The sequence below is a fragment of the Andrena cerasifolii genome, chromosome 7, assembly GCF_050908995.1.
Source record: "Andrena cerasifolii isolate SP2316 chromosome 7, iyAndCera1_principal, whole genome shotgun sequence".
Lineage (NCBI taxonomy): Eukaryota > Metazoa > Arthropoda > Insecta > Hymenoptera > Andrenidae > Andrena > Andrena cerasifolii.
Window position 1 is genome coordinate 7041489 of NC_135124.1, and position 13601 is coordinate 7055089.

Here is a 13601-nt window from a genome sequence, read left to right on the forward strand (position 1 = left end):
AGCTTCGACGAAGCAAGTAAACCCACTTCAACGCTCCCAACAACCACCAAATAGCTGAACATCAAAAATACTACAAAGTTAACTCCTACCAATCTAAATAATACTCCTCCCCCTCAAAAAAAAATTCCTTCGAAATGCTCTGTTCCAACGCTCACAGCCTTCCCTGCATTTATGTTCGACCAGGCACCCAAAACAACCCCCGAGAAAATCAAGCGCATCCCTTCATTCAATCTTAATAACCCCATTCTTCATAGTGTATTCCTTAGTGAACTCCGTGACGATGTTCTTGATGGACACAACAGGTAGGGGTGGAAGTGGTCCAGGATGACGCTTCCTGTGACAAATCAGCCCCGGTTTCTGGGCGAACGCCTGCCCACATATGTCGCAGATGTACGGTCTCTTGCCAGTGTGGATAAGAACGTGTTGCTCCTGAGCTGTCTGCCTCCTAAACGACTTTCCGCAGACGGGGCACGGGAAAGGCTTGACCCCGGTGTGCACTCTCATGTGGGAATCGAGGTCGCGACCTCGGAACCTCTTGCCGCAGGTCGGGCACAGCACCTTCTCCCTAGTCTCGTGCCACGTGAGGTGTTGCTCCAGGTTCTCCTTGGTGGTCATGCCCCTACGACAGATCCGGCAGATGAACTCGGGCTTGTAGTGCCTGTACTTCATGTGGGCCTTGAGCGCGTGGAGGTTCTTGCTGAAGTGCCCGCAGACGTCGCAGACGATCGGCGGCGCGTCGCTGTGGTTCTGCTTCACGTGGTGGTTCAAGGCCTTTTTGATCTTGAACTGCTTGCCGCAGACGTCGCAGGCGAAATTGTAGCTGTTGGTGTGCAGCCGTATGTAGTGGTTCTTCAGGGTACCCTTGTTGTTGCTCTTGTACTCGCACACGCTGCAGTCGTACACCTGTCGCCGGTGGATCTTGTCGACGTGGGAGGCCAAGTATCGACGGAGCCTGAACGTCCTCGGGCAGTCCGCGCACTTGTGCCTGTGCTTCTTCAAGTGCTCCGCGAGATTGGCCTTGTTCAAGAACCTGCGACGACAATGGTCGCACTCCAAACGGGTCGTTAGCGTTCTTTTCTTCGGCTGCCGATCAGGATCCGCCGTGTCTGATAATCTCGCCCTATTTTCGGCATTGTTCTGCCCCTCGCTCGCGACCTCGAAGCTCTCTTTGTCCACCCAGTCCGCGTACTCGGCGGCCGAACTCAAACACGAGCCGGGCTTGTACTCCTCGCTGAGGGGATCCAGAATCCTAAAACAGAAAATTAACGGCTCGCGTTACGATCTGGCTGTGGACGTCAACGGGGCAAGTCTTATCAGTTAGATCGCAAATTAACGCGATGCTTCGTGCGAGCATTCAACTTCGGACCACCTGGATTATTTGGGAATTGCACAGTAGTCGGGTCTAAATGTTGCCTCGGTGGAAACGTGTTAGGATATGTCTGAAGAATTGTAATCTTTTCGTGGTGCTTTAAATGTATGTGTTTCTCCTACCTTCTCGACGATTTAAATAATCCGTAACCGTTGCAGCCTGCAAATGCATAAGAATGATGAATTATTATTGATTCGACGCGATCGTTTAATACAGCAAATATACTTATCTTTTGGCTATTATAAGTTTTTAACTCGCTTTTTTGGGAGAATTTTTACTGTCTTCGGTGGCGAGCGGCGGCCTGTATTATTTTTAAGGGTACAGAAATGAATTTCTCTTTTCAACACCGCAGTAAAACGTACGTAACATTGTATTTTATTGCTAATACTTGCTTCGACAGATGTTATTGCGGGATAGTTGAAACGATGGGGCTCAGTAAAAATATTTATTTAAAACCCAAAGCTATACACAGCGCGTACGTGCTTTTACGGAGTTATTACGCTAAGGTATTGATTTTAGAAAAATAGCCATCGTGGGCGTGTTTCCTTCTACATGAGCTCCTTCTTTCATGGATTTACAGGAAAACTGACTTAACGTTAGGATACAGTTAGTCTTAAGGGGACTAGCTCGCAAAGGAAATATGTATTGTCGAGATACAGAGAGTTCGAAGAAAAGTTTCAAGAATTTAGGGGTGTATTACCCTTACAGAAGACAGCGAAAAATGTTCACTTAATATAAGCCCACGAATCAACTCTGTCATGGTCATTTGTAATTTTCTGTTTCAGCGAGATAATAAATAAATGTCTAAAATTTTCTGCTTCTGATTCTATTCTTCGTATTTCAATTTCTACAAGTGTATTCACATATTCACAGCGTTATAAATGCGTGGTCATTAATGGGCCTTGCGTATTAATTTGAGAAAATAGGAGAAAAGAATCTTAAATTCCTTCAACAGGGTTGATGTGCATTCCCATGTTAATTAAACAATTTCTGCCTATCTTTGTGGACCCTATATCCACCTAAATTTTCAACCCCTTTTTTCACATAAACCATAAAGATGAACGAACTCATAGAGCGAAACAATTCATTACGCGTAAGCAAAGAACAAACGATATCTCTCGATGTTTGCAAGATTGTTGTCGAAATGTTCGCGGAATAGAAGCGAACAGATCTGACGTGGGGAAACTGATTTTGGTAGAGGTATCACGGTGCACTGAAACGAAAATTGTGAATATAATAACATTATTGCAGTCTGGATCAAAATGGCATTCAAGACAAGGTTAAATGGCCGCTTAAAGCCCCTTCCCCCACTATACAGGTAGAGTGTTTGAGTGGGAAAGGTGGGGATAAGAAACTGCTGTGGTGGGGGACAGTTTCAGAGTGGCCTTGAGCGGTCAGTTGATTGTATGCAGACTATAATTCATTTTTACTACGTTGAGGGTGTCCTTTACCAAAGACCACTTGGGAGCATTGTCAATGTGTGATACACGAGCTGTGATCCGGAACTTTCACGCGCTGCAAAATTTATACAATCCAACTGCGAAGCTCGCAGTCGTTACAGGAAACTTTTTTTTCATATATACATATATATATCTATATGTATATATATATGTGTATATATGTGTGTGTGTAATGTAAATTGTTTTATTAGAATTCTCATCAACAATGAAACTGCTTAAAATATTCCAAGTTAAAACTGACTCCTAGACTTTGCACGTTTATCGAAAGGGAAATTACCAGAGGGATACTATATTTTTCTTTCCGTAAATCTCAATTTACAAGGCTGTTATTATATTATACATCTTACACCTCTATACTTACAATTATACGCAGTATGTCTAAAAATAATTATTGTTTGTTATCTCGTGTCTTCAAACTTTCGATCAGTGATGGTATACAAATTGCCCTGAAAATCTGTCTTCCTTACGTTCTATTCGATATATTTATTTATGAGTTTTTATTTTTCAATTGAAGAACGAGGTGAACGGGGAAACATGACTCGTTGTTGAAGCGTATCTTCGTTACACGAACGAGCGTAAATAATGAAAATTTCGTACGCGAGGAAATTTATTTAAACACAATTATGTACTCCAGCGTTAAGCGTGCCGAGTAATACACTAAAATAGTCGAAAGTTTCTCGTTTCTTCTATGAGCCGTTAGAACGGCAATGCCAGTAACAATGACAATACCATTACATAGAAAACAGCATATCATCGACACACAACAATGGTAATAATAGCACGAATAAATCGAAAATTTATTAAAAATATTCAAACCTTAAATCCCGATCTGAAACTACCGTTTCCCCAAGTTATCATTCACCCTCCAACAACGAGCAGACAGAAATTTTGACCCAGGAAGCTGGGTGTCCATGACCGAAGTTCGCAGCTGGCAATTCGCGCTCACCGAAATTTCCTCGTGTTACAGGCGTCGATATGCAAAGAAATTGAAATTGTCCCTAGTAATCGAAATAATCAAACGTTCTCCCCGAATCCATAAATCGCGGCCAAACTGGCTCCCACATAGACATTAAAGCGTACGGCGTGAGCAACTCCTTCCAGAGAGCCGACGAGAGAATTCTACGCTTCCTCCTCGATCCTCTCCTCGTTCTCGCGCGCGTTTATCTCCTGCACGTATCCTTCGGTGAACTCCTTCACGATGTCTGCGATAGGCATGACGGGTAAGGGTGGATGCGGGCCAGGGTGCGTTTTCCTGTGGCAGATCAGGCCAGGCTTCTGGGTGAAGGCCTTGCCACAGATGTCGCATACGAATGGCCTCTTGCCAGTGTGGATGAGCAGGTGTTGGCGCAACTGGGACCGCCTGGCGAAAGGCTTGTTGCATATGAGACAGGAATGTGGCTTGCACCCTGTGTGAACGGCCATGTGCCTCTTGAATGAGTCCTTCTTGGTGAACGTCTTGCCGCATTCCGCGCACACTATCTTCTCCCTCTTCTCGTGCTGCGTCAGCAAGTGTTGATCAAGATTCTCCTGCGTGACCATACGCCTCTTGCATATGTGACACTCGTACTTGGGCTTGTAATGGGCCCACTTCTGGTGGACGTAGAGGGAGCCACTGTTCTGGCACAGTTTCCCGCACACGTCGCAGTTGATGGGCTTCTCTTTATGGTGAAATCGCACGTGATTCGTCAGGTCGCCTTTGACTTTGAACTTCTTCGGGCAGAACTTGCACTGGTGCTCGTACCGGTCGGTGTGCTTCCTTATGAAGTGGGACTGCAGCGAGTGCTTCGATCTGCACACGAACCCGCAAGCAGCGCACGGGAACAGCATGTTGCTGGGCCGTTTCCTGGACCAGGTCTCGTGCTTTCTCTCCAAATGGGCGGCGAACAGGCTCTTCTTCAGCGTCCTGTAGTCGCACACGGCGCAGATGTACGCGCCGTCCTCCTGTATGCACACCTTCTTCTTGTGCGTCCACGCCACGTGCTTCCTAAACGATATCGCCGAGCTAAACATCTCCGAGCAGACCTTGCACTTCAGAGCGCCCCCAGTGTTCCTGGACATCTTTCTGCGGGTCTTCGGGGGCGGCACGTGATTGTTGGCAGACTCTAAGAGTGCTTCCTCCAAGTACTCCACCTGCTCCACTTGATCTTGGTCTCCTTGATCCGACTGGTCCAATGGATCATCTTCGTTGTATACCATCTGCTCCTCGGTGTCCTGCTGGTACTCCGCCATTTTCGGGTTCAACTCCCTGGACATTAGTTTCTCAATGGTCACCATGCTACCCTGAACCTTCACCTGATATAAATCCCCGATCGCCTTGTCGGCCTCATCCTCCAGGGAGCCGTTCAGGAGTATCGGTTTCACGTCCTCGTCCTCCCTCTGTTCCATGGAACCGTTCAGGAGGTGCTCCTCCTCGTACAGTTTCTCATCCGACGAGTCATACTGCAGATCGTCCTCGTTGTAGAGGCACTCCTCCTTCACGCGTCCCTGTTTCTGCTCTTCGTTCACCATCTCGCCCAAGTGCTCTGGTATGTCTTCCTCGGCCAACGGCGTGTCGCCTTCAGGTACAAACGCGTAGTAGGGCTTCCCGTCGAACTCGAGGATCTGCCATTTTTTCATAATCACCGGCTCCTTGTCGTAGATAAAGATACCGCGCGAGTTGAGGCTTTCGTGCCCATACCTGAAACATCATCGATCAGCGGTGTTATTAAAATAGGACTTTGGCTGCTCGTGGACTGGAGGATTTCAAAGCTAGTACGTTTCTCTTATCATACGTGCCGCGACAACATTCACGATCGATGGAAACGTTGTTACGCGGGCTGTTAGAGAAGAGACGCGGGGGGGGGGGGGGAAAGCTTCGTAGTTAGTGGTGGATTATCACAAACGAGGCGATACGATCAACATGTTTTGCAGGCTGACTTAAAAGACTGGCGGCATTCGAGCAAATGCTTGAATGCGAGAGCTCAGGGTGAAGCGGGGTGAAGTATTATGTCGTAGATCGGCGGGTGGCGCTGATAAGGAAAGTACTTTATTTCCAGCACGCGGAACCAACGGTTTACATTTTACAATGTTATCGAGTGTCTCTGATATTATAAAGCGCTGCGTGTAAAAATATTCTTATGATTTATCTTAGGAACATAATGAACGTCTTTCAGTTGGGGAGAACTCTAATAGTTCCGACGTAACATACCCCTGCCAACTATCGCATACATTTAACAAAACATCACTTCTAAAAGTTTCTTTCCCTTCAAACATTTAATATATTTCACATGCAACTATCTTCCCAAACTTTAACAAAAATCTCAAGTTTGAACATCATTCATCAACAGACCCTTCGAGATTACTCAAAGCCTCCCGCTCCTGAGATTTTAACGCGCAAATGAGAAAGCGGCATCTTCCCTAAATTCAAGGCACAGATCGACGTAACGGTTCGCTTCACTTCTTCATGAACTCCTTCAAGATGTGATCGATGTGCATCACAGGGAGAGGAGGTAGCGTGCCGGAGTGTATCTTCCGGTGGCATATCAGGCCAGCTTTCTGAGCGAACGACTTGCCGCAAACGTCGCACACGTAAATCCTCTCCCCTGTGTGTAGAAGAAGGTGTTGACTCAAGCTACTGTGGGTGGTGAAGGCTCTCGAGCACACGGTGCAGCTGTAAGGCTTGTCGCCCGTGTGGATTCTCATGTGCTTCCTGAAGTCGTGGTTCTCGAAGAAGGTCTTGCCGCACTCCTCGCACACGGACTTCTCCTTCTTCTCGTGCTGCGTCAACACGTGCTGGTCCAGGTTCTCCTTGCTCACCAGCCGCCTGTGGCACACGGGGCACTCATACTTTGCCTTGTAGTGGGCGTGCTTCTGATGCGTATACAAGCTATGGCTGTTCCGGCACGTCTTGCCGCATACGTCGCATATCACGGGCGGTTCTCGATGATTCAGCCGCGTGTGCGTCGTCAGGTCGCCCTTGATCTTGAACTCCTTGCCGCAGTGCTCGCAAGAGAACTCGTACCGTTGCGTGTGCTTGCGTACAAAGTGGGACTTCAAGGTTTCTTTACGGGAGCAAATGAGGCCGCAGATTATGCAGGTGAACCTTCCTTTGCTGATGAACTTGCTCTTGCTGGATCCCCCGTGGTCCTGGGCCAGGTGAGCGATCATGGTGGACCTTTTGTTGCAGCTGAACTCGCAGGTCATGCACGACAAGGCCTCCTGCTTCTGGGACAGTAGTTCCATAAACGTGGGCTCCTCTGTGGATGGCTCTTTTGTATTTTCATTCTGGTGTACAACCGTGTGCCTTCGTAGAAGATACTTCTTTTTGAACTGCTTGTGACAGACGTCGCAGGCTGGTGGAGGTTTAGATTCTTCTTTCGGCGATGGTGTCCAGGTTTCTTCCGGTTTCTTGGGAATGGAAGATGTTTCTGTGACGGAGGATGTGTTTGGTCCCGCTAATTCCTGCCTAAAACAGGAAACGGACTGACGTTTATTAGGGTTCTCAAGTGGTGGTACTTAATATCGGTGATTACTTACATTCGAAGTTAAATGTCACGATCAGCTTGATACAAGACGATAAATTTATTACACGATGGCTTTCAATGTGATAGAGTGGAACAGTTGAATTGGTTTTGGGATGGTGAAACTGATATCTTAGATTTTTATTCTATGTAAAAATGGTATAACAAGTAAACAATAGACGAGCGATATTTTTAGGAGACAATTCATATTTATTGCACAAACATTGACTCGTATGCAATAATTATACTTTGCACTATGCAATCAATTTTATTCAACTTTGTTATAGTGCACTTTGATAAGTGCACGCCGAGCATACAGTGTTTAGTATTTTATAAACTAAATATTTCCAGGTGTAATTTAAGTAATATTTCTCTTTCTTGGAATTTGCTTTTTGAGTATGCTTACGTATTTTTCGCGAACAAAATTATTTACACCAGGTATTCACATTTTCGATTGCACTATTAGTAGAACCCTTGTTTTGAGATTTTCAGGAAGAACGATATGTTATGCAATGTATTTTTAGCTCTGTACCATCGATGACGCAGTGATGTGGCAGAATCCCATAATAGAGTGAGTCGTTTCTCTTTATGGGCACTTCAAGGACGCACAATTATCGATTAATTGTTAAAGCTGGGCTTGCCGCTAACACTTTCTCAAAATAGATATATTGAATTTCCTGAAACAGTAAACAAACGCTCAAATTTGAAATAAAGAGATTAATTAAATTAGTAATTTCTTAAACAATATATATATTATTACTTTAACTAAGGCATTCAATCGTAATATTAACTTTACTACCTTGTAACATATTTGTAACAAATTTAACGAAACACTTACCTGTATTGGAAACAAAAAATGTTGCACAATTTCATTCATAAATTAAATCGGCCTTCGCGTACACCTGAGCGAGAACAGATGCTACATTTAAATTGCACTTATTTATTTGTTTCTCCCTTTGTACAAAAATATTCTAATCTGGATGGGCACATGTGTAGAAGAAGAATAAAATAAAGGTGAAATTTCATCCGTCTAATGTAATTTTGAAGTAGGTGAAAGAATAATTGCTCCATAGCTTTTGTCAATTAATTATATTACATAAAGGAGTATGTCTCCGATGGCATCACAAATCGTATTGCTTTATTTCAAACTATTACAGAAAATCGCCAATATGGATTTTTGACCGGCCAAGGTTCGTTAAAAATATGTATCTCCTAAGGGTTTTGTGCACAAAATATGTTCTCTCAATCTCTTCTTGTATACAATATATTTTACAAATAATTTCATGTCGCGTAAGCTATTCTTTAAGTGACTCGCTTTTACAGATATGGTAATTTCATTCTGCCAACGTAACGTTCGTACAAAGTTACTTTCTTCCCACGCGTTAAATCTGTGCGTGAGAGATCGAGTATAGAAAATGCGTGGAAATACGTTAAAAAAAAGAAAACAACGTAACTATTCAAATCTCCAAAATTAAATACAATTACGCGGCAATATGTAAACGCGATGCAATTACAAATCCTTGACACGTTTAAACTCTGGGAATCTCTCTACATTTCTGGGGCATATTTCAGACGAGACACTCAATGTCTAAGTGTCTAACCATTATGTGTAATCGGGATCTTTACCTTTTAATATCCAAGTCACTGACTAAATTCGCAACTCATCCTACGCGTAAGAATCAGGCATAAAACAGCAACTTGAAAACTAAACATGGTAAACGTGCTCGAGGTACCGAAGGAATTAACTCATCCCTTAGCATCATTAACGAGCTAATGCATCCAAGATGTCAGACACCAGCCACTGACTGTTCAGCTGGAAATAAGCCTCGCTTCCTTCCCTCAAATTCATTAACATATGCATACAACACAGTAATGTGAATAAAGCAGTGCGCTGACCACGGATCAAGGAAGCAGGCTCCCCTCAAGCCACTTTCACACTAGATCGATCCATCGATCAAACTATAACGTCAACGAAAGAAAGCCCAGGTTTCTTCCCCCAAGAGAACTCTCATACCTCGAATCTCCACCGATCGAACGTACGCGTTAAGTCCAACCGAATCACGTTCACGGTACCAACGATCATTTCTTCTTCATGAAGTCACTGAGAATGTGTTCGATGTGCACAACAGGCAGCGGTGGGTGTACACCGGGGTGCGACTTCCTGTGGCAGATCAGGCCAGGCTTCTGGGTGAAGGTCTTGCCGCAGATATCACAGATATAGGGACGTTTCCCCGTGTGTATGAGCAAGTGCTGCCTGTAAGCTGTACGGCGTGCGAACGCTTTGCCACAGATGTGACAGTCGTAGGGCCTGTCGCCGGTGTGGGTCATCATGTGCTGCTTCAGGCGATGGTTCTCTGTGAACGATTTCCCGCATTCCTCGCATACGAAGCTCTCTCGCCTCTCGTGCTGCAAGAGTATGTGCTGGTCGAGGTTCTCCTGGGTGACCATGCGCCTCTTGCAGATCTCGCACTCGTACTTGGGCTTGAAATGGGCCCACTTCTGGTGCACGTACAGGGAGTTGCTATTCGAGCAGGTCTTCCCGCAGACGTCGCAGACTATGGGCCCCTCTTTGTGCTTGAAGCGGACGTGCAGCCTCATGTCCCCCTTCACCTTGAACTTCTTGCCACAGTACTCGCAGTCGTACTTGTATTCGGACGCGTGCTTGCGCTCCAGGTGTTCCTTTAACCTCCGCCGATTCTGGCACTTGAACTCGCACACGTCGCAGGAGTACTCCTCTGGCTCTGTGGTGTAACTGTAGCTGCTTTTCCTTTTGCAGAGTCGCTTGGCAGAGTGCTTCCTGCTGATGTGGGAGTGCAAAGTGGACTTGTTCGTGCTCTCGTAGTCGCAGAAGTTGCAGGCGTAGGTCAGACTGTCGGCGTCCTTAAGGTCCTCCTCCTCGGTTTTGTGCTCCAGCGCCACGTGCATCTTGAACGCGACCAGGCTGCGGCAGATCTTGAAGCAGACTTTGCACTTGTAGCGCTGCGCCTGCTCGTGGACCGTGTTCCGATGGCGTTTGAGCATCTGCATCTCCGGGAAGCAGATGTTGCACTCGTCGCAGGCGTACACGTTATTGTCGTCGTTATAGAGATCTTCTTTCAGCGACGAAACATCATCTGTGTCTTCCTGTTTTATCTTCACCTTGCACAGGCTGTCGACAGACGTGGCACGCGACGGTCCCTCCTCGACTGGCATCATGAATTCTTCATCCATGTCGTCTGTATCATTCTTCAGGATCTCGTCCGTCGATCTTGACGCCGTTTTGCCCCGTTCGGAGAGCTTTCCTGTCTGATTCGTCGGAACGAAGGCATAGTACAGGCAACCCTCGACGTCGACCACTTGCCACGGTTGCATGGGAATTGATTCCTTGCCGTATAAAAAACGCCCGTCTCCGTTTAGAGCCCTGAAAATCACAGAACAGTCAGTTAGGTATTTCGCAAACCAACGCTGGGGGTATATTTCTGTATTTCGTTCTCTCTTTTTTTTTTTATTAACAACTGCGATCGTTCTGTGCTGTCCATTCTTTTACATGTACATATCGCGGTCTGTAAATACAGGTTTTACAGATTACACACGCGCTTCATTCCTCCATAATGGAGGCAGTGTGAGAACCTGTAAGACGTCTCTACGTAGAAGACGACTTGCACGTGCAACGTATGATAAGGATATGCGCGAGTAACAAAGCAACCCGAAAATAATGAAGGCAATTATAATTTATACCATCGAGGAATTGCCCTTCTTCATCGACACGCAAATCCATCGTAATAAAATGAAAGAACGAATTGCGTGATATCATTTAACAGTACACTCCTGTAGATTTAAAATTAATATCCAGTATATTACACATAAACTTGCGACACTTGAAGTGTCACAAATGAAACATCTGAATAACAATTATTGGCAAGTTATTTTCGACTGATAAATCATTCTTGTATTTCTATAAACATTAACAACGCCGATATAAACGAGGAGGAAAGTATCTCTTCTTTTCTTCATCTTTATAAATAATTTAACGCAAACCATAGGAATCTAAACAGACTCGATCGATCGATTGGATACTCTGGATACTCTATCGGTGCTGGTACATAGTAGTCGTTGCTATAGAAATTTGTAATCATGGACAAGTTTACGCGGACAATCTCCAATCGCGTATTAATATTGCTAGCGACTCAGGAAAACCATACGGCGAATAAACTATCGTATAAACATAATACCTAACATAGTAACTTACGTTCCTTTTTTTTTACAACTATTCATTAATTAATAAGTATCAATGAAAAGGATCAGCGAGTCCGTGTTAATTGCACAAAACATTCTACCGCCATTGCGAAACGCCAGCCGTTAAGATCGTCGATTATGTTTAGCGCCTGCACAGTCGGCGGTTTCAATTGTTCATGACGTCGTTCAGTATGTGGTCGATAAGGACCCTCGGTAAGGGAGGATGAGATCCGGGATGAGATTTTCTGTGGCTGATCAATCCAGGCTTCTGAGTGAACGCCTTGCCGCAGATGTCACAAACGTAGGGTCTGATGCCGGTGTGAATGAGCAAGTGCTGTTTTAGAGCTGTTCTACGGGCGAAGGACTTGCTGCAGATGGTGCAGGTGTAGGGCTTGTCACCGGTGTGGATCCTCATATGGACTTTTAGCCGGCTGTTCCTGGAGAAGGTCTTGCCGCACTCCTCGCAAACGACGTTCTCCCTCCGCTCGTGCTGCCTGATCATGTGCTCGTTCAGGTTCTCCTGGCTCACCATCCGCCTCTTGCACACCTGGCACTCGTACTTGGCCTTGTAGTGGGCGAACTTCTGGTGCACGTACAACGAGTTGCTGTTGAGGCACGTTTTCCCGCAGACGTCGCATATAACAGGCTGCTCCTTGTGATTGAAGCGTATGTGGTTCGTCAAGTCGCCTTTCACCTTGAACTTCTTGCCACAAGTCTCGCAGGAGAACTTGAAGTCGTCCGTGTGCTTCCTGGCGACGTGAATCTTCAGCTCGTACTTGTTCTTGTTCTTGTAGTCGCACTGGTTGCAGTAAAACAGCTCCGGCTGGCTGTCAGCCGCGGAGGGCTTCGACACTTTGTGCTTCCTCTTTATGTGCGAGTACAGGGACGACTTTTTATTAGTCTTGAACGTACACTCGTTGCAGGAGTACACTTCGGCGACGTCCGCGGTCTTGTGCTGGCGCTTGTGGGTGTACAGAGCACTCTTCTTCGAGCACTTGAAGTCGCAGAGGTCGCACTGCTCCTCGGTAGTCTTCCTGCTGTTCTTCTTGCTCGCACGTGTAGTCATAGACGGCTCGTTCTTGCACTCCAAATTGGGCGGTGCGCATGGAACGATGGAATCCTTAATCTCCTCCTGCAAACGCGTTCCCTTCGAGTCCTCAGCCTCCAAGGATTCGTCGTTACACTTTGCTACCTTGCACCTCTTCTTCGAGTCGCTCCCCGCGCTCTCGATCTTCCTGTGATTCTGAACCACGTGGGAAACCAAGGTGCTGCTCCTCTTGCACACGAAGCTGCACGTGTTGCACGAGAACTGCGTTGTCTTCGTGTCCCTGTGCTCCTCCATGTGCTTGTGCAGACTCGCCAGGCTGTTGCACTTGTAGCTGCAGACAGTGCAAGGACACTTGCCCGAGCCCTCGCTCGTCGCCAGCTTATGCTCCTTCCTAACGTGGACAGTTAAAGCGGACCTCTCGCTGCAGCCGAAGTCGCACGAATTGCAGGCGTATCTCCGTTTCTCTGAAGATTTGCGAGACAGCACCTGTCTGTCCCGTTTCCCTGACTTCGACCTCGCTCGATCGGCGCGTTTCTTGTTCAAACGTTTCTTGATAAACCAGGCGTTCAGATCGTGAGACGTTTTATGTCTATGCAACATGCTCGCTCTGGGGAACTTCATCTCACATTTATCACAGGTGTAAAAGTCGACGGCCATTCCACGAGCTTGTGCCAAGGGACCTACGGAGGGAGTTGCTCCGTAGCTCGTCTTCTGGATGCCCTGTTGCTCCTCGCCCTCTTCGATCTTGATGGATGCCAGAAGCGTGTCGGCGTTTTCTTCGGTCTTGGCTGCGTCCTCTGCCGCAGGCAGCAAGGAGTAATGCAATTTACCGTTGGGGTCGACGTGCTGCCAGAGCCTCATCGGCACAGAATCTCTCCCGATGATAAATCGACCCGAAGAGTCTGTAGCCAGGATCCTCTTTCTGCAGTCTCGGCCTCTAAAACACAGTGGAAAGAGGGCGATTAATATCGAGGGGCTTGAATCGGGACTGATGGGTACACAGACGTTAC

General features: G+C 46.3%; 1 protein-coding gene across 4 annotated transcripts in view; it reads right to left on the bottom strand.

Moving 5' to 3' along the window:
- The window catches only part of LOC143371803 (uncharacterized), a 61848-nt gene that overhangs the window by 3905 nt on the left and 44342 nt on the right, over positions 1-13601 (bottom strand). Inside the window, exon 5 of one of the 4 annotated variants that reach the window (XM_076817420.1) lies at positions 1801-5506. The exons of 1 other annotated variant lie outside the window; for it this stretch is intronic. In XM_076817420.1, coding sequence (XP_076673535.1) covers positions 3949-5506 — 1558 coding nt within the window. In that variant the 3' untranslated portion in view covers positions 1801-3948. Of the gene's footprint in view, positions 1-1800; positions 5507-8444; positions 10729-11142; positions 13529-13601 lie in introns of those variants that run through there. 2 more of the 4 variants (XM_076817421.1, XM_076817418.1) reach the window with 2 other exon arrangements.